We start from the raw sequence: 25763 nt of genomic DNA on the forward strand, positions 1-25763 counted from the left end.
TAAAATAAATTTGGCGACATTGTGAAGAACACTATTTTTGTAACAGATCTCAGGTAATATAGTTTTCCTTATACAAGGGTGACTTACAGAAACATTCTATTCTCCTAATATGCTATTTTTAGAATCCAAACAATTATAAATCTTACCTTGGTATTCACTTTGATTTAGAGAAGCTGTATGTACGTATATATAGGACTTAAGTTTTTCCTGATGTAGAGCTTGAGTATCGATTTGTAGTAACTTCTTTAAGGACAGGACTTCATATGTAATGAATACAAAACCTCTTTAAATAAAAGAAAACTGTGTATGAACATTAATTTTAAAAATACTATGGTAAAAACATGTTAACAATCACTTTGGTATTAATCATGAAGATTTTACCAAGTTTGTAATAGTTGACAGATTAACTTAGCAAAGTAAAGACTCTAAAATACATAAAATAAGTAACAACTGTCAGAAAATATGCTTCAAAACTATATTCTACTATGTCTAAAGGTCCTGTAACATTGTTGCATTTTTTGAAAGATACACATAATACAGTTAAAATTTTAATTCATAAGTTACATACATGCTTGTCAGTTACAACTTACCCAAGTATCAGTGATCCAGTTACCTTTGCAATTTTTCCTTGAAAATGAACAAAAATTCATGTCAAACAAAGTTGTGTCCATCACCTCAATATAAATATAGTTAGCATTTGATTACCAGACACTAAGAATGTCAGCCGCTACGAGTAAGCTTTTTTAAACTTTTCCATTGCTCTCTGGCTTTCAGAAAATCATTACCTAAATTTACAAATAGGAAAAACAATACTTGATCAGAATTTCCTGCTCTCCTAAGCAAGATGATAAAACATGTATCCTGCCAGTACTATTTACTTTCAGTATTGCCACCCATCAATTAATTACATTCATTGCTGAGCTGCAGGAATGAACAGTAAACTTTCTCTGCCTGTGCAACTAGCATTCATTCAGAACATTTTAAGGAGTTACACAATGGTGGATATTTCTTCAATTTATATGAATACATACAGGAGCATGTATGTTCTTTGAAAAGTGCTGCAGAGCCTCTTTAAGAAAACGGTTTTGAAAAAAAATTCCACTGAATCTCACATATAAAGCAAACAGCTGAATAAGAACATGCCACTTGCAATAATTTCCCTTTTAAATCCAGCAATTCCTGACAGATCTGAGTATTTTGCCTGGATTATCTGTACGTAAGGATCTCAATACAGAGAAACCCTATTATTACTAGTAGCAGTAAACCCAGTGGAACTCATCTCACCTATCATGAATAATTTCTTTTTCTCAGTATGAACTGGGAGATTTGCCTCATAACCACTGCCACCAGGTTCTTTGTGAAACTGTAAAAATTTTGCATGCAGAAAAGAGGCAGAAAATGTTGAAAAATAACTGGCAGAGAAAGTTGAAAAGGCAAAAAATTGCAATGCTTCCTGTAGAGCAGAAAAATAAATATTCTATCTGTTAATGCTCAAAAATAAACCTTAGAGTCATTAAAATTGTCATCCTATACAGAAGGCATTGAAGAAAGCAGACACTAAGTAGGAAAGACTGCAGAATTAATACCAGTAAATAAGGAGAAAGAAACAATAGGAACAAACTTTATTGCGACCTTATTCATAGTTTATGAAAGTAATCGTTTCATGGCTCTAACAGTTATAAAAAAAATAAGATATAAAATGGAGATTGCATTCAGAGAGGGGACCTTCATCTTACGTTCTAATTCCAGATAATCTTCTAGTGTCAATTTTACATATCATTATGTAAAGCAAGGTCAGAGGCAGATACTCACTTCAGGCCAAAAAAAGCCTGTGATCACAAAGTATTTAGGGATTTAGATATTTAGTATCATTTAATTATGCATGGGTTCATATCAACACAGCTTTTTCCTTTTTATTAACACCTCAGATCAATACATATAGAACTGTACTTACTGATATCATGCCAGGGTAGGTGTGGTTTTGTGGCTGGACCAGGAGTTCCTATAGTTCCTATTTGTCTATAGCAAAATATACAGTAAGCAGCCACTGACATTCTGTGTGTTAAACAAACAAACAAACACACAACAACAACCAAAAAACAAACAAACAAAAAGAGAGAAAGCAATGATTGATTTGAGAATTACAGGAGAAAACCTGTAGCAGTTCTTTCCCTGTCCTTTTACCACAAAGGTCAGTATTGCAAAGGTCACAATAAACCATATTTGTGTCATTTAACTCTATATAAAGTGCTCTAATTAAATAAGTCTATGAACTTTTTAACTTAATAGGCTTCATTTCAATTACAATAAAAATTTAAAGCAGTGTCTGATATAATTATGTTTTACTCTTGATTTTAGAATGTATGTCTAATTAACTTCCCTTCTTGTAAGCCTCCTTTCCTACTTCTTCATAACTCTCCCTTAAATACCAGATAGAGTCATATGTCCATCAAGACATTCCTCATTATGACATGACTTTAATACAACTCAGTAATGAACTTTATGCTTTCAAAGTTTGTAACCGATTCTGTTAGGAAGAAAGTCTTTTATTTTGACTAACAAGGCTCCAAGAATTACTACTACATATTTTTTCCCTTAAAAGGGCAAATCCAACTAATGCTTTAAGAATGTGAAAACTCTACAGTTAATAAATATTGGTTCTAAAATGTCTGACTCCATGGGCTCATGAAACTCAAAAGGGCATGCTTACAGGTAAAACATAAAGGACACTTCTTGTCCTAGAAAAATTCTTACACGTATGAAAGAATGGAAACCTAGCCATGGCCATGAGGAACACAACGTTTTCTAAAATTAAGACCTTAGTAATTCATCATTATGAAGACGCGGATTACTGACAGACTAATTGCACTGTATTCACTGAATGTTGAAATCAAACTATATTTTTTTTCCAGGCATCAAAACCACCTACTGTATCGTAGAATACCCAAGTTCTGAATGCACAAGCAACAAGCAAGCATGAATCTCCTTGACAGCAACGATCTCCATGAAAGTAGAACCTGAGTTCTTCAGAAATGGTTTACACTTCTGACATATCCATGGTGAAAGGCACTGAATTTTCCCCATTTTACAGGTAGGAAGATGAGCTAAGAGAAGCACACTGCGTATTTCTTACACATTCTAGATATTACCTTGCCTCTTTGAAAAAGTGGGACTATTCAGGAAGCACCATAAAGAAGCAATGCACTTTAGACCAATGATAAAGGCTGTATGCTAACCTCTGCACAGTGAGGTTCAAAAAAAAAAAAAAAGTACAGTTTTATTAGTCAAGCACTGAAAACCAAGGCAATTTTGGCCAGGCAAAAGCACCAATTCTTCTTTCTACCACTGAGGTGTATTAACCATTTTACATACTTGCCAAAATTACTGCCTTCACATTTGATTTCAATAAGAAAAACTTCACTCTGCTAGGAAAATAAACAAATTGGCTTGGCAACCTACAACAACAATCAAGTTCTGCATATCACGTCTGCTGAAGACTTAATCTCAAGTCTTAGTAGATAGAATGTGTAGTATTTTTAGTACAAGAATTATGCCAAAATCGAGAAAAAATATTAAATATTTTTAACAATCACAAAGTACACAAAAATCGGTTTTGCATAGATTGCAGAAGTAACATGAAATTCAAATTTCATAAGTGAAACTTCAGTGTCTGCATTAATACATTTACATTAACTTGATGATCTTTCCAACACAAACCATTCCACAATTCCCTCACTACCCCAGCACTGCCACAATCACAGCAGAACACTTTCTGGCTTCTGTTATTTCAGTATTGTCATTATGCATTGTCATTCACTTCAATAGAGTATATAACACTATGAAACACTTCCAAGGCATTAATAATCAGTCCTCTGGAAACACCTCCCCTGCCTCCAAACTCTAATCTATGATTTTACTGTCTTTATTCACAGAACCACAGTACTAACATTTATTCTTCTACCTAACCACAACATGTAACCGCAATAAACATGTAGCTCAGTGACAGCAAGTGCCACAATCCCCTGAACTAGGCAGCCAGCAACAAACTCCTGCACAGGACTGTGCGGATGAGGCTGTACGGTGCCAACGTTTGTAACCACCCCAGCATGAGGCAGTTGCAACTGCACAACTAGGGCATATTAAAAAGAATAAAGACTTGGGCAACGCCACATCTAACTGGCCAGGAAGCAAAGCGGTAATAACTGTGCCTCTTTCCAAAGGGCTAAACTCACATGTCCCCACTTCTGCACTAGCACGACGAGGGCGAGGCCCGAGACACCACTGTTATCTCGGGAGCGGCAGGCAGAGCCGCTCGGCAGGCCCAGGCCGACGGGCAGAGCAGACGCGCTCGCCGCCACGGGCTGCCGGAGCCAGAAGGGACTTCGAGGTCGTGAAAACAATAATAAATACTAAATCCAGGAAAGCAAGCAAACCCCCTGCGGGAAACAGGCGGCAGCTGGTGACAGAGATGCTGACACTCCCCCCGGGGCCCGCCCCAGAGCCTGACTCCCCACCTCCAGCGACCCGCCCTGCCCCCGCCAGCCTCCACTGCCGACCCCCCGCCCACTGGCCTAACGCCACCGCTAACCTTATGCCTCTGCCTCTCGCCTCTGCCTCTCCTCGCCGCTCCCGGCAGCGGCGCCCTCGCGCTCCAGTGACGTCAGCACGCTGCAGGCAGCCTGGAGGCGGTACTGTAAGGGGTGGCCCCGGAGGGGAAGGTTGCGCATGCGCATGGCATAGTGATGACGGTGGTGGTTGGCGGTGACGCTTAGGTGAGGAGGTTCTGGGAAGCGGTCGGGAAGTGGCGGTAGCAGCGGCGGAAGGGAAGGTGAAAGACGGGCGGTAGCGAGCGGCTCCCCTGAGAAGCGGCGGAACCTGCCGGCTGGGAGAAGTCCCCGGCATTCCTAGGTGCGCGTTGGGGCTTGCTTCTCTTCGCCCAGGCCGCGTTCTGCAAGGCCGCGGCCGGTGGTTGGCCCCAGCTGTTGGAGGCGCTGGCGGGGGGGGCATACGTGCCCAGATTGCTTCTAGGAGTGAGGGGAAAAGGGGAAGGCCTTTAATTTTCACAGCCCAGTGTCCTGCCTGCGCTGGGTCTGGTACCCCGGCCTGTCCCTGCGCGCAACTCTAGGCTCCCGCCGCTTTGCGTGGTCGCCGGGCAGCGCAGGTACTGGGGGGGTGACTTGTCGTGAAGGGTCGCTGAGTTCAGCCAAGGCGTTGTTTCCTTTGCTTTCAGATTTACTCTTGTTTACCTGTGAAGCCCAAAGCAAGAGTTCTGCTTGTCACTTCTTCCTTTCAGCGTTTGTGAGAAAACTGAGAAGATGGTGAATGTTCTGAAAGGTGTGCTGGTTGAATGGTTAGTAACAGCACTTACTGTCTCTTGTTGTATCAAAGTCTACTTTTTTCTTTAGAGCTGAAAATGTTCTATGTAACTTAAGAGTCTAGACCCGAAAAAAAGAGTTGTGGTGAGAAGGGGTGATGCTGAGTAAGCAGATATGAGAAAAGTGTGGCCTTTGGGGGAAGAAAAAGAGGCAGTTGTAGGTAATGCTAATTCTAAACTTTTTTTCTTTTCAAGATATTGTTTTCCATTTATGCTTAACCATTAGATGTACCCTCTTCTTCATTATATTGCTTACAAATAATGTGCTGGGGTTTGTGTTGCTGTTAATGAGCAGTGTATTTCTTTACTGGCTCTAGAGGGAGATGGGATAATCTTTTATCCTTTCTTTTCTGTCTTTTTTTTCATCAACTCCAGTCCAAATTCCAGCAAGGCTGATATGGGGCCCTGTTTGTAGATCATACTCAAAAAGGAATACTCTTTTAGTTTGTGAAAGTAAGCTTTCCATGTATATGGAGTAAACATGATGAAGAATTGAATAACTAGTTACCTTTAAAGTAGAAAGAAGCATAAGTCAGGATTTGTAGAATCATTGCATACCATTATATAACATTTCTGCTGTACACTTGGAACTGCACAAAAGCAGAAGAACTTTGAACCTTTTGTGATCTGCCTGCAGAAAACTGTGATCTTGCAATATCTGTCTTCTGAGCTGACTGGACATTAGCCAGCTGAAGTCTGGATGTCTAATGGCTATGTTTGAGCATTTCAGAACTCTGCTGTAATAAAAAGCTTGTCTACTCAAGTTTGGCTTCATGCTAGTACATTAATAAACCTCTGAAGCACAAAAAATTGCCTGCCTGCAGCTGATTATGTGAAGATGCTCAGAGCTCAGAATTCTTGAATGACAAGGAAAGAAGTTCTAAAATCTTAAGATGTTAGCAAAATGTTTTGTTTTGTACTTTGTGTTTGTTTTCCACATACCTAAAGATCTGAGTGTTTTTATTCAGCTCTGTGGCCACGTACCACTTAGTATTAGCGTGGAACTTAAGCATTCTGTCTGATAACAGATCTGTAGCATTTGTTATGCTATCAGATGTTTTCAACAGCTACCTGGGAAACTGACCTTTGGGTTGGTTTTGCTAGCTCTTGGTTTGGTTTTGGTTGTTTTCTCCTCGCTTTTGCATAAGGGTGGCCTATGATTTGGCACAAAATTTCATCCAGGGAGAAGATGCAGAATTACTATCAATCTGTCCCCTTTTTTACGCTTCAGACACTAGTTTTTTACAACCCAGTTTTCTGAGGATGTTTTAAGATACCAAATGGACAGGCAGTATAAAAAAAAATGAACCAGCCCACTTCTGAATGTGTAAATAATGAAAATACAATAGTGAAATGTTGTGCAGGTATTTTTCCATGTTGGTGCTTCTCTGAAGGCACCATATCAAGGATTGTAATCTTCAAGTACTGTAATGAGATCAGTGTTTCTGCTGTGACATAGACCTACTGGCAGTGATTACAGCTCTGTATGTTGATTGTGTGAAAACCAGCCTCTGGATACTGCCTAGCTAGGACAAAAGCTAGTACTACTGATGTGAGTCACTGAAGTACAGCAGAATAAAACAAGCAAAAAATAAACCTCCTTGCACCCATCCAAAGCGGCATGTAGCAGAATGCCAAGAATCACATACTTCTGGTAACTGATTTTTCTCGATTCTTTAGTTTCTCTTCTTAAATAGCAGAGTACGTAAATATCTCTTCTAAAGCAGATGTAGCTTGCTAACTTTCCCATTCTCCTTTACTCGAAATTACCTTGTACTTTGAAAACTCATCTTACTCTAGTCATGCTTCTGCAGGTTTGAGGCTAATGTTAAAGTTTGTTTTTTGAGTTACACCATATATACTTTTAGGTAAGGGAGAATTAGTCCTTATATTGTGCTTAAAAGGAAAGATTTGAAGAGGAGTTCTTTAAAGATTTTTATGTTATTAAAAATGCTTTTTAAGAATTACTGTGTTGCCACAACAACTATGTTCATAATTTTGAAGTGTCCAGAGCTACCCGATTCCAATTTCTTGTATTTCTTGCACATATTCTTCACCAGTTGTTGCATTCAAATGCTAAGTTTTACCAAAGAACATGCTTTTCCTGGTTTGTAAAAAGGATATTGCCTGAACGTGCCAAAATTCCAGTGGATCAAGAAACCACTTTACCTAGCTGCTTAGTATAATGGAGCTGTTTCAGTTAACTCCAATATCCAAACTTCCAAAATGTTTTCTTCTAAACTTGTAAATCTAACTTAGGAGGTAACATCATAAAAAAGAGACCGTTTGGTCACTATGTGATAAATGTACAATTCATACGTACATTACTACTTTTTCTCTATGCTGTACCACTTTGAATGGGATCAGTGTTCACCTGGGTTTTGTTTGTTCTTAAACAAAAATGTGCTTTAAGAAAACATGGTTTTATGGTTCTATTACTGAAGATAAAAATACAAGTTCAAACTTGCTTTATTTAAGTGTTGGTTTGGTTTGTTGTTGTTTGGTTAGTTTTGGGTTTTTTTAAGCTATTTAAACGTCAGCATAGGGATGCTGTCTGCTAATCAAGCAGCATGTTCTTATTTGACTTTATCTGTTTATCTTTAAAGTAACCCAAGCATTTACTATTGTGAAATAAACAACTTTTTCAAAGGCTTCATAAACTTTTAAGTTGTAAGCAGCTCTTGAAATTAATATTGATTTCCCATCAAACTTTGGCAGTGTTTTCAAATGGTGGTTTTTCTGTTGGTTTTGAACTCTTTATCTTAGTACAGTGAGGTGGGATCTGACTTGTGTTTGTCTCTACAGCGACCCAGCAATGAAGCAGTTTCTGCTCTACTTGGATGAGTCAAATGCATTGGGAAAGAAGTTCATCATACAGGACCTGGATGAAACTCACGTCTTTGTATTAGCTGAGTTGGTTAACTTCCTCCAGGAGAGAGTGGGCGAGTTAATGGACCAGAACTCTTTTCCTATTACTCAGAAGTAGAAAGACTAGAGAAATTAGATTACTGCAAGTTTTGGAATAGTGAATTTCAATAGCTTGGATTGTCACTGTTTTAATAAATACACTGTGGTTACTAAGTTCCACATGGGAGTGGGTACTCTAGAAAATGGATCATTTTCATAGACATACTCTTGAATTGTATTTGTAAGTTTGAAAAAATCATGGTATCTTTATTAAAATCCTTAAAATGATACACTAGAGAACTTGACTAGAGAATTTTTGATGCATGCTCCCTGTTTTTTCCATTTTTTTATCTTGCAAGGTGGTATGACCCAAAGTTAGAGTAGCGTTTCTCTACTGCAATGCTATCAGAACACCCCTGACATGTTACATTCATAGAATCATAGAATAGTTAGGGTTGGAAAGGACCTTAAGATCATCTAGTTCCAACCCCCCTGCCATGGGCAGGGATGCCTCACACTAAACCATGCCACCCAAGGCTTCATCCAGCCTGGCCTTGAACACCGCCAGGGATGGAGCATTCACGACTTCCCTGGGCAACCCATTCCAGTGCCTCACCACCCTTACAGTAAAGAACTTCTTCCGTATATCCAATCTAAACTTCCCCTGTTTAAGTTTTAACCCGTTACCCCTTCTCCTGTCACTACAGTCCCTAGTGAAGAATCCCTCTCCAGCACCCTTGTAACCCCCCTTCAGATACTGGAAGGCTGCTATGAGGTCTCCATGCAGCCTTCTCTTCTCCAGACTGAACAGCCCCAACTTTCTCAGCCTGTCTTCATACAGGAGGTGCTCCAGTCCCCTGATCATCCTCATGGCCCTCCTCTGGACTTGTTCCAACAGTTCCAATTAATTTGTATGTTGACACCAGAACTGCACACAATACTCCAAGTGACGTGTCATGAAAGCAGAGGAGAGGGGCAGGATCACCTCCTTCGACCTGCTGGTCAAGGTCCTCTTGATGCAGCCGAGGATGCAGTTGGCTTTCTGGGCTGCGAGCGCACACTGCAGCCGGCTCATGTTCATTTTCTCATTGACCAACACCCCCAAGTCCTTCTCCGCAGGGCTGCTCTGAATCTCTTCTCTGCCCAACCTGTAGCTGTGCCTGGGACTGCTCTGACCCAGGTGTAGGGCCTTGCACTTGGCATGGTTAAACTTCCTAAAGTTGGCATCAGCCCACCTCACAAGCATGCCGAGGTCCCTCTGGATGGCATCCCTTCCCTCCAGCATATCAGCCGAACCACACAGCTTGGTGTCATCAGCAAACTTGCTGAGGGCGCACTCAATCCCACTGTCCATGTCACTGACAAAGATGTTGAACAAGACCGGTTCCAACACCGATCCCTGAGGGACACCACTCGTTACAGGTCTCCAGCCAAACATTGATCCATTGACCACAACTCTTTGCGTGCGGCCATCCAGCCAGTTCTTTATCCACTGAGTGGTCTGCCTATCTAATTGATGTCTCTCCAATTTAGAGACAAGGATGTCAGTGGGACAGTGTCGAATGCTTTGCACAAGTCCAGGTAGATGACGTCAACTGTTATAGTGTGACTGAAATAATTTAAAGAATGTCTGTTAAATTATACTCTATGCTTGATGGAACATATCCGTAAGATGAAGGCATGGTCAGATAGTGCTTTAGCTTAGTAGAGTTTATACACCAAAATTAAAGTTGGTGAAAGTTGTTTGTTTTGTTGTTTTTTTGTGTTCCCTCCACCTCCCCAACATTTTATAAATGCCCCATGCTACTTGCCTACTTCTATTGAGGCTACGCTTTCTGTTTTCTTCTGGGTTTGGAGAGTGGTGGTGGGACTCTAGGAGTTTGGAGGGGAGGAGAGCGTACGAGGAGGTAGAGACAAAAAAAATCAGTTAACCCAAATCATTGCATTTTACTTTTAAACTGATTATTTGCATATCAACAATAGCAAATTAAAGGGGTAAAATACATGGGAGAATGGGAGACCAATCCTTTAGATCTAATTGCTTCTATTTTTACACTGAAGCTGATACTTAGTCACAATAGCCTATGTGATCAGGAAGGGGAAATAAAGACTTGCGTGGTCTACCTGTGAAGAAAGCTGGTTTTGTGGGGTTTTTTTTATTTTTTTTTTTTTAATTATTATTTTTTCCTTTTTTTGGTGGTGTTGGGGTTTTGTTGTATGTGGGTTTTTTAATTCAGCTTAGTTCTGCATTCCCTATTGCACTTTACTGTGAAGAGAAAGCCTTATATTTTCATAGGTTTTTTGGTGGTGGTTTTTTTTTTTGTTTTGTTTTACGCTGTATTTGTACCTTACTATCCCAGACCCTGGCTTATTTGGTAAGTTGGCTAGTGTATGATGATAAAACCTGTGAAGATTTCTGTCTACAAATATGGTAGATACAGATTACAGAAACAAGCAGAATAACACATACTACCTTTTCTCTTAGCCTACTTCCTACTCAAAATAGTCAAATTTATTTGATCTTTAAGTAATCATTTACAAATGCAAGACTTCTAGGATATTACTTCAAATGGAAGCTTGATTTTCAGAGCTGCTCATGTACATCAGATAGATGCCATGTTTTTACTTTTTGGGGAGAAACAAGTGTAAATAGAAAGGCTTTTATAAGGAACAGGGTTTTCTACTGACTCACAGACCATTTATTTTTTTTTCCTTGTCCAGTGGATATCAAATTAGTTCGTGGCTTTGGTTTGTTGGTTGTTCTTGTTGCTTGGAGTTTTTGTTTTCTTTTCCCTAGTAATAGGAAAGTTTCAGGAGAAAGTTTCATTAGATATTCTTAATCAAAAAGCTATCAAAAGTTCTGCTGAATTGCATATATTCAAGCTCATGGGGATGAGCAAATAGCCCTGTAGCATTTAGCTTCTGGTACCCTTCCTCTCTGACTGTATAGACCAGCTGAGTTTGGTCCAAGTTGTTTCATGTCTTCCTTTTACAAGTGGAAGCTTCCTTAGTCACATAGATCAAGAACCAGCTACGCATCTTCATTTGATACAAAAAGTTGAAATCTTTTAGTAACGGTGTGTTGTTTCTTATCTTTTTCTTGAGATTGGTCTAACATGGACCTCTTAACTGTTATTTTATGGAAGATTATTGGATGCTTATTTAATTGAGGGATAATCGGTAGTCTTTACATGGCATGATAGCTTCATGCAATTTATTATTTATTATCCTTTCTTTGGGATCTTATTTTATTTTCCATCCAGATTTTGATGAAAGGTAATTGATCCTTCCCTCTCTTTTCAAATGGCAGCATTTGAAAAATCATGTTAGAATTATGCCTGGGCAACTTACCTCTATTTAGTATGTCTAGTGCTACATTTCTATTGTGATTTTCCTTTTAAGTCTGTGATAGATTTCTTGTAGTTCTTGTCTTTTTCTCCTAGTTAATTGTGCTTAATTAGACTTTGATCCTTCCTGCAACCTAACCAGGCCTAACTTATTCTAAGCTGGAAGGGTAAACAAAAGATAAAAGAAGCAAATTGGTATCACCTTATGGGGTCTAAGGAGCTGAGTTCTTTGTAGTTTGTTTTTTGGGTTGTTTTTGAAGGTATATAATCTTGGACCTTTCATGCTTTATGCTTTTTAAATTACATACATATGTGTGTGTGTGTACATATGTGTGTTTGTGTATGTATGTGTATGTGTATATATATATATCTGTATGTATTTCCCAGATGGGAGAAAAGTAGATACTAGCTTTAAAAATACCAAGACACTCTGAGATAGTTAACATTTACACTTACAGATTTTAAATGTTTTCTCTGGCTTTCATTTAGGTGTGAAATATTATTGATAAGCAGAGCTTGGAATGAAACATTGTGTTATGAGTATCTTTATTAAAGTCTGGAAGGATTTGAGAATAAAAGATTAAGGAAATCTGTTTAAATATATACATGTATCGCTAATAAAGTTGCTATGGTGAGGACATCAGCTTTGACTTATTTGGAATATTATATGTTAATGTAACATTTCCATCCATAGCTAATAAGTTCAGGTTTTTGCTGTTATCTGGCACAGGAACTATATAATCTGCTCAGGTCCTGCCTGAGCAGCAGAAAAAGAGCTTGAATGACAGACTCCTCTTGGCATCTTGTTGAAGCAGCAGATTTTATCTTGATGGGCTTTCACTGCTATGGGTTGAGCTGTGCTTCGCTTCTTGCTTTCAGTCCAATTTCAAAGTATCTTAACTACAGGAGGAAGAGCATGGTAGGATAATTACCTAAAGGACACTTATTTTAACTTAATTGCTTATTTGGTACTTAACTTACATCTAAAAAGGCTTTCAAGTTCACTTGGTTGTGTTTTGTGATATAAACAGTTGCTCTCGGGTAGTTACTGTAACTTTGGACAGGCTCCAAAATGCCACTTTAATTAACACAAATACAGAAGCTAAAGAGTAATATCTGACAGAAAGATGACAGATCTAAAGCAGGTAAGAATTTGAACAATGCAATCAAGGTATTTGTTAAATGGAAAGAGAGGGGTGGAAACTGAAAATGCAGCTTCCTATTAAAATAATCAATAGTACTTAATTTTAATTGAAAATGTAACTATTTCATGCGGTTTGGTGTTTGGGTTTGGTTTTGCTTGTTTGTTTCTGTTTTTGTTTGTTTGTTCAAGCCTCAGATTATTTTTAAAGTTTGTTTATTAATGGTTTTCAAAGAAAGCTGTTTAATATCACCATAGTGTACCGCAAAAGCAAATAAGCCTAAATGCTGTCACGTATTTAGATACTTTTAGAAATTGTATGATAAACTAATTCAGAGAGTAGTTTTAACGTGGGGGTTGGCAGCATGATGAAGATTACGCTGAATTAGTCAATACAGAGAGGGATTATAATGAATTTCTTAGTCAGTTACAAATGCAAGTCCCTTTTCCTTCTCTCTGGTACAGCAGTTAGCCCAGGAAGAACAATTGTCCAGTGCAGTAAAGGAGGCAATAACCAGCAATCAATAGAGAGAATGGATGTGGCCTCAAGAAAGAAAACTATTGAAAGAAAATAGAGAATGCTTCAGGAAATTGCACCATTTTACCTGAGAGAACCCAGATTGAGTGGCCTTGACTTTGTAGCTAAGCTACTAGTGTTTCATAAAAAGGCAGGCACCTAAATCCATTTGGAATGTAGAATGCTAGAGTAGTTTTGTTTATTTGTTTAGAAATTTAATGTGCTTATAACGATAGTTTGGCTTTTGTTCTATAGCACAGTGCTGAAAGCCACAGGACTAGTGTGAGGTGCTATACAAAAGCTTCTCCAAGTGCTGTTGTACATTAAGAAATCCTACTTCACAGTTTTTCCATGATTGCAGGGTGTATTCAAAAGCATATCTTCCATTCTTTCTATTTTTTTTCTTTTTTTAACATGGCATAACCACAGATTTGCCTATTTATTCTTACTCAAGTTACCTCTGCAGGGCCATCTCAAGTATTCAATAACAAACTAGAGAACTTGTATTTTATGCATTAACAGGATTCTTTACTGTGAATTTAAGATAATGGTATTTCATTGTGTTGTTAAAATTACTTATTTTAACCTTTTAACACCATAAAAGTGTCCAATTTTAGCCAGCCCCTAGGTTGAGCTTGCAAAAGTAGGGCCGTAAAAACCATATATAAAAATGTTATATATATTATTTTTATATTTTATATATTATTTATATATATTGTGCATATATCTCTCTCTATAAAATCAACAAGTCTTTAATCATATAAACCAACACAGGTTGAGGGGTATATTTTGCTCTCCCAACTAGGCAGTAGGCCACTGAAGAAAAAGTAAGATTTCATAATAAATCTTTTTCAGTTCCCAGTTCCACAGCAGATTCTGATCCTTTTGCCACACTGACTTGTTGATTATCCCACAAATGATCCCATTAAAGCTGATGGTGGTTACTGTAAAATGAGGTATTACTCAATATTTCAGAATTGGGTGTCAATGTTTGTTTTGTAATTCAGGCTTTGGCAAATCTTACATGTACTTCACAAACTTAAGGGTTCAATAAACTGGTGAAGTTCATAATGATGGAAGAATAAATTCTTGCTAAACTAAGTCATTATCTTTGGTCTTGTGATTTAACAACTAATAAGAAATTTTAAAAATAGGGTGTCTGAGAGAAATAGGATGAGAAGCTTTTTTTTTTTTTTTTTTAAATGAAGAATTGTGGAATACAAGTAACATTTTACCCATCTTTATTTGCTATAAAAAGATTCTCAGGACCGAAGACTGAACAATTTGGAGGCAGACCAGTAAGGGGAGCTCTTAGCAATATTTTAAACTGCTTTTTAAAAAGTTGCTGCAGCATGGGCAGTGATGGGTCAGAGACTTACCTTGCTTTGGAGAATTAGTATCTTGCTCTCTGGATACGCTTCTTGCTGGAGATGAACATTCCACTTCAAAGGATCCTTTGAGAAAGGTATTTGCAGAAGGAGATTTTAGAATGTAGTATCTTTAGCTCTGAAATGTCTTAGATATTTAGTTATCCAATGTTTTCTATCTGTGCTTTAAAAATGATGTGTCTGAAGTGTGGTCTTCCCTTCAGACGCTACTGGTAGGTCTGTGTATTTCCATACCACTAGCCTGCTTTAGGAGTTCATCTGTATTAAGTTACATCTTTTTTTTTTCTTTTTTTTCTTTTTTGAGTGTAATCTGCAGGAGGACATTATTGATACATTCAGAAGTAACTTTTATGAAGTTGGGTGTTTTTTTTCCTCTTTATTTCCTCCTCATAAAAAATGCATGTGATTGTAGGGTACCTGTTCCTCAGAGCACATGCACCATACTGTAAGGGAGACACGTACAACAACTGTTCAATCTTTCTGTATCTCAGTCTGCACTGTGGATTTCTGCATCTGTATCCCTATTGTGCTGCTAATAGTACACAGAAATAAGACATAGAGAAGGTTTTCCCTCATTACTCTCAAAAGTGAATAGTTTTTATTGGTTTACACCTATATAAAGGTAAAATTCAGTATGATCCCTAACCAAACAAACAAAAACCCCACAACACCTAGCAGTTAAGTTTTAATATGAAGGAAGAAAAAAACCCCAGACATAATACCTTGGATATTAGTGATTGTATTTTTGTATAGAGAAAAAGTAATTTTCTCCTCTCTGTGTAGCAGTAATAAGCAGATTAGCTGCAGAATAGAAATGGACTATAAAATGCTGTCCAGTGAATAAATTTAAAAAGTGAAAACTTTTTAGGTGTTGGTAACAACAACAAGAATAAGGTTCCTGGAAGAAATCTCATTTTCAAATTAATACTTTTCTTTTACCAAAAGAAATGCAGACTCATAATACCCATGCAGGAACGTTGTGCTCAAACACGCTAAAGAAAACACACCCAACACCAAAACTGACAGGTAATTGATGAGCCATAAACTAGCCTCTCAGGAAAGAAATAGCATGCACAATTTCTGGATTACTGTAGATTGAAGGAATTGGCTGTCTGAGCTGTACAGTTTCTCACTTTTCTAATACGGGAAAGATCGACCCAGTTGTAAATTACAGGACATGCAGAATGATGGGCATGCTTGTAGCTCTGAAGAGATTGCTTGCAGATAAGAAACTTTTGCACATTTCTACAATGTTGGCATAGCTGATATACTGTCAGTAGTGAGAGGTAAACATACTAAGCAAATCTCTCTAATCTGTCAGCATTTTGTATGTTGTGTTCTGATATTTCAAAGCTAGAGGAGTGAGATGGGATGAAAGAGATATGAGGTAGGAAAGAAGGGGAGAGTATTTTATGCTTCTGACTAGCATTTCCTGTTAATTCTGAAATTGAACAAGATCACAAGGAGCATAAGGACAAAAGTGAGATAAATTGCACTCAAATTAATTTTAATTCTATATCCAAAAAAGTACTTGCAATTAACTAGAATTTAATCAGTTTATAGAAGGTCCTCTATTTATCATCAGAGCCAACATATCATGAGGACTGGGAGAGCAAGTTTTCTTAATGTTATGTCTGTTTATTCTGCCTTGCTTTTGTCCTGCATGGGACCGCTTTTTCCATGTGTAGTTTTGCTTCCTTTTAATCTCTGGTTTCTCCTACACTGGCAACTTTATTGGGTATAAAATGTGTTTTGCATGTGTGTGGTATGTATATCATTAGATATATAGGTATTGCAGAAGCTAGAGATTCACCAGTGATGAGTAACCCTGGAATAATGATAGTCTTCTATGGCATCAACCAGCTTGAAACTAAGATACGGAAGAAAAAAGTCTCTCTTCAGCTGTAATATGAAGTGTGCTCCCTGCATTTGACTTTGCTTTTGGTCTAAACTGAGACTAATTATATATTTTAATTTTGGGAAGGTTATAAAGTCAGTATAAAATTGAAGAAAAAAGAGGCTTGGCTTCTCAAGAAATATTTGAAATTGATGTTGTCAAGCACAGCCATGGTGAGGTCAGTGTGATAGAGAACTGTGATAGCTTTCTGCTGCTGGCCAGGTTGCCATTTGGGCAAAGGCAGCTGTAAACAGCATTTGAGAGGAGCAGGAGAGGAGGGATGAGGAGAGGGCAAAGCTAAGCACCTGAAATGATCTTTGAGGAGGACGAGGGAACCCGAGGTCTTTGACCTAGTATACCTTTCCCCCTTTGGGTTTGAGTTGCTTTATCTGTCTATCTACTATCTATCTATCTATCTATCATCTATCTATCTATCTATCTATCTATTTATCTATCTATCTATTTTTAAGCCATTTCTGCCTGTTCAGCCTGCTGTGTGACAGCAGGAGCCAGAAGGAGCTGTGGGGCGTGGGAAGGAGGGATTCTGTGTCTGTATATGTTTCACAAGGTGCTTCCTAAAGTTGTTTGCTACAAGTATGAAAAAAAACTAGACCAAGCTGAAACCGCCTTTTCAATGCGCAGAGCTGTTCTTCTAGCTCCTTTTTATTTTGTTCAAGTTGCTAACTACAAGAAGCAATCCCCTATGCCTCTCAATTTGAAGGAGGCTTTCAGGTAGTGCAATTTTTTGTTATTATTATAGTTGCATAAAGATCATAACCAAAACAAACCATAGAAACAAAGAAAGAAGACTGATATAAATGGCCTAAGTTTAAGACTAGTGGTCAGGCATTGGCAACACTTCATCCTTGCTCAAGCCTGAGATTTATCACTTGTGCCAATATTTTAGTTTCTACTAGTCAGGAGGCTCGCCTTGAGAATCAGAAGTTGGATATGCTGGAAACTTGCCACTCTTGGGTTGAGGGAATGTCAAAGTCTGGATTTTTCAGTCTCAAAGACTGCTACACTCAAAACACGACCGGTACTTTTCTCCTTTATCCTAGCACCCAGTATGTAATGATGACAGTTGCACACATTTGCAATGTCTGTGACGACATGCAGTAACACAGTAACATAGACAAAATGTCAAGCCATTAGTTCAAATTTCTTCCAGATGTTGGTAAGAAAGTCATTAAAAAGTAATAAATATACAAAGGAAATATTAGCAAAGCAGTTAAGGGTTTGTTCAAGCAAACGTGAGCTTATTACCAAATGCAGCAAACTTACTATGCAGAGTTGTTCTGCTAGTTTCTGAGACCTGATCATATGCACTACATTTAACAGTACTATTTTTACTTCTGCCTGACTGCTAGAGCTGTGAAAAGTAATTCTCTCTGAGAAGGTTAGATGTTAGCAACATTGTTCTGGTGAGACTATCTCACCACTTGAAGAATAGTTCACCTTTAAGATAATAAGAGAAAAGGGAAGAAATACTTAGTAAAGGTGAAAAAAAAATCAATGAATAATCTCCATGTTTGGCACATCAGTTATCTTACAAATGTTGAATTTCTATTCAACTTAGTGTATCTTGTCCAATTTTCCCATTTACCCAATTGTTTCTGTTCTTATCTGCAAGATATTTTTCAAATCCTTCTGTGCCATTTACACCAGATGGATAACTTCAAGCTTGCCCTTACTGTTCTCCTTCTTGAATACAAGTACAGGATCTTTTTGTATATGCTAAGTTTTGCAGACTTAATTTAAAAAAAAACCCCAAAACAACACAAAGCTGCTGTTGCTTTTAATGTGTCAGTTTTCAGTATCCTGGGATGATATCTGTAATGGTCAGGTTACATTAAGCTCCTTGAAGGGAGGAGGGTGGGGTGGGATATATGTGGAAGGTTGGAACTGCTTACACAACAAAAAATGAGACAGGAGGAAGCTGGAGTGAACAGCCAGTCGAATGGAAGGTTTTGTTAATCTCTTCAGCTACTGAGGAAATCCTTGCTCATTTGGGGAATCCACCCAGGCAAGCTGACTTGTTTCTCTTTTTCTGATACGTTCCTCTGTGGCGGAGGAAAATTGCAAGGTTAGGTACATCAAAAGGAAAATGCCTTTTGGAATCAGTTAAGCGTATAGAGCTAACAAAAATGAGTTAAGTTTGCATATGAAAAGAAGTATGAGTGAGTAGATTTGCATGTGAAAAAAGTGAGCAAGTTTGCATGCAAAACTCTCCAGTGCATTAAAAGTGGGACAGTCATTCATGCTGGAAGTCCAAATAGAGGTAAAAGAGGAAGACAGAACAATGGAGACATCTATAAGCACACACAAGACAGTTGTGTTGTGAAACCAGACAGTTAAGTATCCTAGTTTAGGTTCTGTGAGGTAGCATTCTGCAAGGTGAAGTGTTCATTGCCTTTTCTTACAACACATAAAGACAACTTACAATGTCTTCTTTTTCTTTTATTTTAGGGTATTTTGGTATTTCTCAGCTTCCCTTTCTTTGCTGAAGAACTGAAAAAATGAGTGAAATAATGACATACCTGAGTTTTAGGCTTCTTGATTGTGTAGCAAATGTAGTTGAGTTGGGAGCCCTTTAAAGTCTTTACTCAATTATTTTTGCTAATAATTAATTTTAACAGCTTGTAATGGAAATAAACTGAAATAAAGGGCTATATTTCAGTGCCTTTCTACTGATGGACTCTGGGTTCCAAAGAAATCTGTATTTGCTCAAACACAGCAGAATTCCCTATGGCTAGGAGGGGCAGGGATATTTCAAGAAAGCCATCCAGTACTGCCAATCAGAGACATGTCAGGCTGGACAGCTGAAATTAGAGAATTTTGTCTTCTTGAAATCTGTAAATATTAATGAACTTTCCATGTTGTTTGGGCTATGTTTCAGGTAAAATCTTACCCTGAGCTCAGACATCCTTCCATATTCATTCTACTAAATGTTGGGAAGTCCAGCGTATGAGCTGTACAGCAGCAATACTGATGCAGTCTTCTGAAAAGTCAGTGGCCAGCAACAAAAAAAGGTAGTCATGATGGAGGCAGCTCTTGTAGATGATCAAAGCAATGAGAGCTGTGAGCAGGACTTCCCTTTACATCGCTGTTCTAGACTGAAAGCTAATCAAATATTTTTTCCTATTGGCAGTTTAAATAGAATTTAAATATTTTTCAGAAAGGGTAAACTTTCAATGCAAAGACCTCAGTCCTGCCAATACTTAGGCATATTACTGCACTGAACTCAAAGATATTGCTAAGTTTTTAACAGTGAAGCTTGAGTGTGGATCTAACTGCATGCCAATGTTGAACTCATTTTGCTTATCTGCTAATGATTACACTTGAAAAATGCAAGATTTTTTTTTTTTTTGTAGAAATAGGCCACTTTTCACTTAAGTAACTCAAGAACTGTTTTTTTTCCCTGTCTCAGCTGCCTTGCCTTACTACATCTGTATCTTGAAATGAAACTGTCTTTAGGATGAGATTAATTATGAAGAGCTACATCCCCAAAAATATTTAAACAAACAAAAGCTCCAAGATAAACTAAGGGATTCAAAAGGACCTTAAGAATAATGGTTACATTTGATTTTTCAGGTGCATCTTACCCTTCTCATGGAGCATATTACTTGTAGGAAGTGATTGTATTATTAAAAAAACCAAGCACCTTTGACTTTACATATAAAGACTAAATAGAGAACTATCAGGTCATCAGTTCTGGGAATATAATGCCTGCAGAAATCACAGTTTTGATCTTTACAATGCTAATGTTTCTTACATTTGGAACAAGCAACCAGGTTCTGTGGTGTTTTTTTTCCATCCCAACAAACCCAGGTTGTATAATTGACCATGAAGAGAGTGAGCTTGCAAATGAGGAAGAAATCACAGAAAGTGAAATGACATGGAAGAAAAATGTGTGTCTGAAGTGAAACATTTAATGAAGATAAAAACATTGAGATGTTCTGGTTGGGCAGACTAAGGAAGGTGAGTTGAAGAAACTGTTTTCTTGGGTTTTCTTCTTGAAATAAACAAAATGCATTCAAATTCATGTAGTTGCTCATAGATGAGTGGAATTTATCATCTGCTTTCATGAATAGTCACAGCTTGTTATTTTAAAGGTGGCTGCCCCTCTTTTTTTTTTTTTTTTTTTTACGAGGTATATTAACAAAATCCCTGAAAAAGAGGGGACAGTCTTTGGTTCCTTAAGGAATGAATTTGGTTCCTTAAGGAATGGAACTAACCATTTATAGAAATGGACAGATATTGGAGTAGAGCTGGGTAAGATGTAAATGCATAGGCCTGGTCATGATTGAAATGAGCAGAGCTGATTTCCTTCTGCAAAGGCACCTGTTTTATTGCCTTTGACCTTAATTTCACAATATTCCAACAGTAAACATGAATTTACAGACTTTTCTGTACAGTTTCTTGACAGAACTTTTATTATCTAGTAAAGCTGGCAAGGTAGCTAAGCTTTCCTTTACATCAGTAATACCAAGAAGTTAAAAAAATAAAGGGGGGGGGGGTAGGCTTCATAATAAAATTAACAATGTTGCATGATATGATAACACAACTTTAGGTTAATGTCTCTATTCATTTGTACTGCTGAAGTTGCATTAAATGTTGCAGTTGGACTACTGAAATGCTTATGCTGTTAGCTCCATAACATAATGAACTGGTGCTTTAGGTCAAGTTGATTACATTGGAGAAAGGGATGGAGTAGACTAGCGAAGGAAGATATTGTCTCTCCCCTTTGAGTTTTCTGTGGTTTGTATGTATCTTTAAATATACTTTGGAATGTGAATTCAGTGGCTTTTAAAATGTTTGATTATCCTAGAGATGTATCTTTAAGTCACAGAAAAAGTATAAAATAGTAGTAACACCAAACTGATGCAGAACAGTAGTGGTCATTTTCCTGAGTGTGGTCTGCCTTTGCATTTACAGAGCACCAGTGTCCTGTAGGCAAGTTAAAAGAGCATGTGCTGTTTCTGTAAATAATAGAGGTTTTCACTTACGTTTTCACTTTGAAAAATGAGGCCTTGTCTTAATTGCAAGGATACTCCTGGGTTCCAGTCACTCAGATCGTAGACTTGATCTGAGATTGTTGTTGCTTCCTTTCTGCACATGGGTGTAGTCTGTCCCTGATTTGGAATCAGGGCTTGCTGATTCACAGATGCAAATGAAAAATTGCTCTTCTGTTGCAAGGTTTAACATAGCTATAGGCTGTGTTTTATGTATAGCCTATTAACATAAGCTATGTTTAACATAGCCTGAAGTATCTGGTTCTAGCTCCTGGGATTCTTCTGTGAATTCTATGTGAATTTGTTTTTTTCTTTTGAAAATTATGTGTGATGTTGATAGCTGAAGCAATGATAAGAGAGTCCATCTTCCTGTGTATTTTCCTTTAGTCCTCAACATGTCATAGGGTGCAGAACAGGTAGGACTCCTGCACGGTATTACTCAGAGTCCTGATCACAATTTGTAGAGGCTGGTGAACAACTACCAGACAGTTTTCTCTTGTGATTATGAAGGCACCTACAGGCAACTTCTAACACAGCTGAGAGGAGGGACTAGTAGTCAACACTGTTACACTCTTAGCTAATGCGCTGGGGTGGAGAGGAAAGGATTACAAAGGGGGTTAAAGCTTCGGCTGTGTTTTGGAAATTTACTCTGATGTTTTGTTTTACTACCTGAACTTACTTCTTAGGGCCTATAAATCGGGAATTGACCCAAGGCACACATGGCTCAAGTTAATCACAAGAATTGAGTGATACAGTGGTTTTAGCTGGTTTAGCTCCTCAAAATTTTCTACTGAAGAAGTAATCCCCATATAATAAATGTAAGCCTGCCAATAAGGGTGGTGGCTGTCCTTTGCAGATATTCAGGAACCCTGGTCTTCAGAGCTCACCAGTTGATAACTATTGTAATGCACCCAGAAATGGCGCCCTAACTCCCTGATAACTTCTTATTGCACTTCAGCGATACGACTGTTATTCTACCTTTAAGAGATGCCCAAGGGTTTAACCTATGTAATGCAACTGAAAATCCTCAATGAAAAAAGCAACTTTTTTCTGAATGAGAATTATATTAACAGATGAAATCCATACCTAGATCTAACACATTATCTCAGGCTTCAGTCTTCTAGATTTTCACAGACGTAGCTGGTCCTCTGGCACAAAGTTTGTTCCATTCTTGCTATAGGTTGTAAGATAAAATCCTTAAAAAAGATCTTTGAGGAATAGTGTGAAAAATATTTCCCTTTTTAGTTTCTGAAATTGTCAGTTTGGATTACTAAAGCCAGCATGGGACTGGGCCTTTTCACTTCCGGCTCCCCATATACTGTTCTCTAGGTGGCTTTTTTAGAGGTGATAGTTACAGTTTGTTCCTGGTTCCCTTAAACTGCTAAGTGCTTCACAGTTTCTGTGTTTAGGCATTTTGTTGCTCCTTTCTGAAGGAATGTGCACTGAATGCAATACAGAAATACCACAATACAGCTTCAGAGTTTGTTTACAATGCAAATCCCTTTTAGCTGGGGCTCCCCTAGGTCTTGTAGTGTTGGTATCTCTGGGTTGTACCCTGAAATGCCAAGTTTGAGGATAGAGGCATTCTCTCTCATAAAACACCCCCTTGACACATTATTTGTAAGCATTATTTTCTGGGAGCAAAGGTTATGCTTCACATGGTCAACAGTTTTCACTAGCTGTAGCTTTCCATGAAAGCAGAAGTGCGGGAATACCAAGGTTTTGCTGGCAGGGGTGTGTGGTGGGACTTGGTGCATCAACTCTTCCTACCTTCCTTCTATGTTAGCTCTGAAGGTAGGAGGGACAAGCCAGCTCTAAGCGCTTTGGTATGAAGTAACGCTCACTATCATGTACAGCCGTGGCTGTCTGTAACGCACCCCACGATTTCCTCCTCAGAGGAAGGTAAGGGAGTTGAGGGGCTGAGGGGTGACAGAGACAGGGTGGCGGCAGCCTTGGTCCCCCCGGCTCTTTCCCCTTGCCAAGCGAGCCGTTATCTCGTCGCGTTACAGTGTCATGGCGCTGGCCGGACCCCGCGAACGGGCCCTGGCCTTGCAGGGGCGCCGGGACTCCGCGCGCGGAGGGTCTGGATGTCATCATACAGTACCCCCTCTCCGGTTCCCGGTGGCGCCCGGCGCTGCGGGAGGGAAACCGGGGGCGGAGCCGGGCCGGGGAAGTGTGGTGGTCACGTGGCGGGGGTCACGTGGCGGGGGAGTCGGGCCCAGCCGCCGCCGTCGCCGCCGGCGCTCCGGTAGCGGTGAGAGACGGGGTCGGGACAGCGGGAGGGGGAGGAGCGCGGGAGCAGGGAGGGAGTGAGCGAGCCTGCGGTGGGGGTGGCGGGGTGCGAGTGGCCGCCGCCGGTCCGCCGCCGCGCCGAGGTGAGTGCGGGCAGTGGTGGAAGGGCCGCAGGGTGGGAGCGCCTCCGGGGGCGGGATGGTCCGGGGCTAGTTTGGCTTTTGTTCCTTTGGGCACCTGCTAGGCCGCTCTGCGGGAGGTTCGGGGCTCCCGGGGAGCCGCCGCGACGTGCGCGTCCGGTGTGTGCTGCGTCCGCGCTGTGGCAGTTACCCTAACGGACACCGGCCGGAATGAGCTCCGGCGCCGTTCCTGCCCCCACCCCATCGCCCCGCTTCTTCCCTTTTACCTGCGGCTCCGGGAGCCGGGCGGCGGTGTGCGTGTATGTGTGTGTGTGTGTATGTATGTATGGCCTTGGCTCCAGCATCACCTGTGACTCGCCGGCACTGCCTGTAGCGCTGCGATTTTGTAGTATTATTTTCTTTTTTTTTCTCCTTTTTTTTTATTACATCCCCCCACGGCCCCGCCTTTGTCGGGGGGGGGATATGGGGCAGACGGTCAGGAAATGTGCCCGGCGATATGGTAAAATTTGCCCAGCGAGTGCAACTAGTTCGCATTCTTTTGTGTTGTGTGTTCACGTCATGCATTCAGTAAATGTCTGCGTGCGAGCATGTTCGAGCGCCTTGGCTTCCTAAAGGTTTCCCCAAAAACGTGTAGGAATCGGTTACCAATGTAGTACTTAAATTTGACTGAAGCCTTAAAGCATGCAATTAAAACAGCTGTATGGGGTCAGATCAAAGATCTGTCGAGTTTGGATTCCTGTTTCTGCAAGCAGTACATAGCAGATGCTTAGGAAACACCATAACAACAGGGTGAGCATGCTGTGAAGCTTTGGGAAAGCAGCCAGGCCTCCAGCAATTTGAGGTTAGGGGACTTCCTGAGTCAAATGTGATGGTTTAGTATTTAAGGGCCCTTTTTCTTGCATGTCTTAGATATATATGCTAAAAAAACAACAAAAAAACCCCAACAAGACAAAGGCATCTTAAAGGAAAGGTTTTTTTTCTTTGCCTCCTTAAAAAATGTAATCATTGTCATAGGTAATTTCATTTTGCCAGGATGAAATTTGCCTCTCCAAGGATTACTGTTTCATGGGTAACATACTGTGTTTTAAATGGGTAAAGGGTATTTGCCGTGGGTATTTTCTACACATATGGGAGCTGTAAATAGTAAAATTGTTCTTAAATGTCTGTTTTTACTAATCATCTGTGAAATTTAAGTCTTAAAACCTAAAATAACTGTTTAATAAAATGCAATCTAGTAAGTACTTGTTCAAAAGAGTGTTTTACAGTAATATAATACAGCTTTGAGGATGATTATATGAATATGAACCACTAACATTTAGCTATTTATATTTAAGCTTAAAGAGTTAACTTGTATAAAAGGGTGAGGTTTGTTAATAGAACAGATTTCTCATTACATCAAGTTTCTGGTAAAATTATTTCAGTAATACCATCATAGATTTATTTTTTTTTCCATAATGGCAAAATCATGGTGTTCCCTAGGGATGATAACTATCACTTGATCCTGCAATCCTAATTCAGGAAACAGCTTCATGCTAAGAGCTCCTAACCTGATTGCTCTTATAAGTAACATTTGCATGAGTGGGCCTCATTTTTCACAGGCAATGTGAATGTCAAGTGAAGTAGAGCTATTTCAAAACCAGCATATCCCCACACACTTCCAATGGAGTTTTATAAGAAGGTCATTATCAGTTTCTTGGGGGCTGAAAGGAGGTTGTGGGTTGGTGTGTGTGTATATAGATAGATATTTATAAGATTAAAAATAGCTTAGAAAGCTGGCAACTATAACTTGTGAATGACTGTCATGG

General features: G+C 39.2%; 3 protein-coding genes across 6 annotated transcripts in view; 2 read left to right on the plus strand and 1 right to left on the minus strand.

Moving 5' to 3' along the window:
* SERAC1 (serine active site containing 1) overlaps nucleotides 1-4670 on the minus strand; it is a 28504-nt gene extending 23834 nt beyond the window's left edge. For 2 of the 3 annotated variants that reach the window (XR_013956510.1, XM_080614544.1), the window contains exons 1-4: nucleotides 4589-4670; nucleotides 1955-2055; nucleotides 591-627; nucleotides 147-283 (exon numbers count right to left, since the gene is read on the minus strand). Coding sequence is in view for 2 of the 3 variants with exons in the window: in XM_080614544.1 (XP_080470670.1) it covers nucleotides 147-283; nucleotides 591-627; nucleotides 1955-2054 (274 nt within the window). In the remaining variant the exon portion in view is untranslated. Of the gene's footprint in view, nucleotides 1-146; nucleotides 284-590; nucleotides 628-1954; nucleotides 2056-3149; nucleotides 3727-4588 lie in introns of those variants that run through there. The other variant, XM_080614545.1, reaches the window with a different exon arrangement.
* Nucleotides 4671-4739: 69 nt separating this feature from the next.
* GTF2H5 (general transcription factor IIH subunit 5) lies at nucleotides 4740-8571 on the plus strand. 2 transcript variants are annotated; one of them, XM_080616144.1, is made up of 3 exons: nucleotides 4740-4908; nucleotides 5231-5350; nucleotides 8180-8571. In XM_080616144.1, exons 2-3 carry the CDS (start codon nucleotides 5316-5318, stop codon nucleotides 8358-8360), a joined length of 216 nt encoding a protein of 71 aa, XP_080472270.1. In that variant the 5' UTR covers nucleotides 4740-4908; nucleotides 5231-5315; the 3' UTR covers nucleotides 8361-8571. The 2 variants fall into 2 exon arrangements, with proteins under 2 accessions (XP_080472270.1, XP_080472271.1); XM_080616145.1 differs by having other exon boundaries at nucleotides 5294-5350.
* Nucleotides 8572-23807: 15236 nt separating this feature from the next.
* TULP4 (TUB like protein 4) overlaps nucleotides 23808-25763 on the plus strand; it is a 156604-nt gene continuing 154648 nt past the window's right edge. The window contains exon 1 of the mRNA XM_080615814.1: nucleotides 23808-23840. The gene's annotated coding sequence lies outside the window, so the exon portion shown is untranslated. The remainder of the gene's footprint in view (nucleotides 23841-25763) is intronic.

The sequence above is a fragment of the Psittacula echo genome, assembly GCF_963264785.1.
Source record: "Psittacula echo genome assembly, chromosome: 4".
Classification (NCBI taxonomy): Eukaryota; Metazoa; Chordata; class Aves; order Psittaciformes; family Psittacidae; genus Psittacula; species Psittacula echo.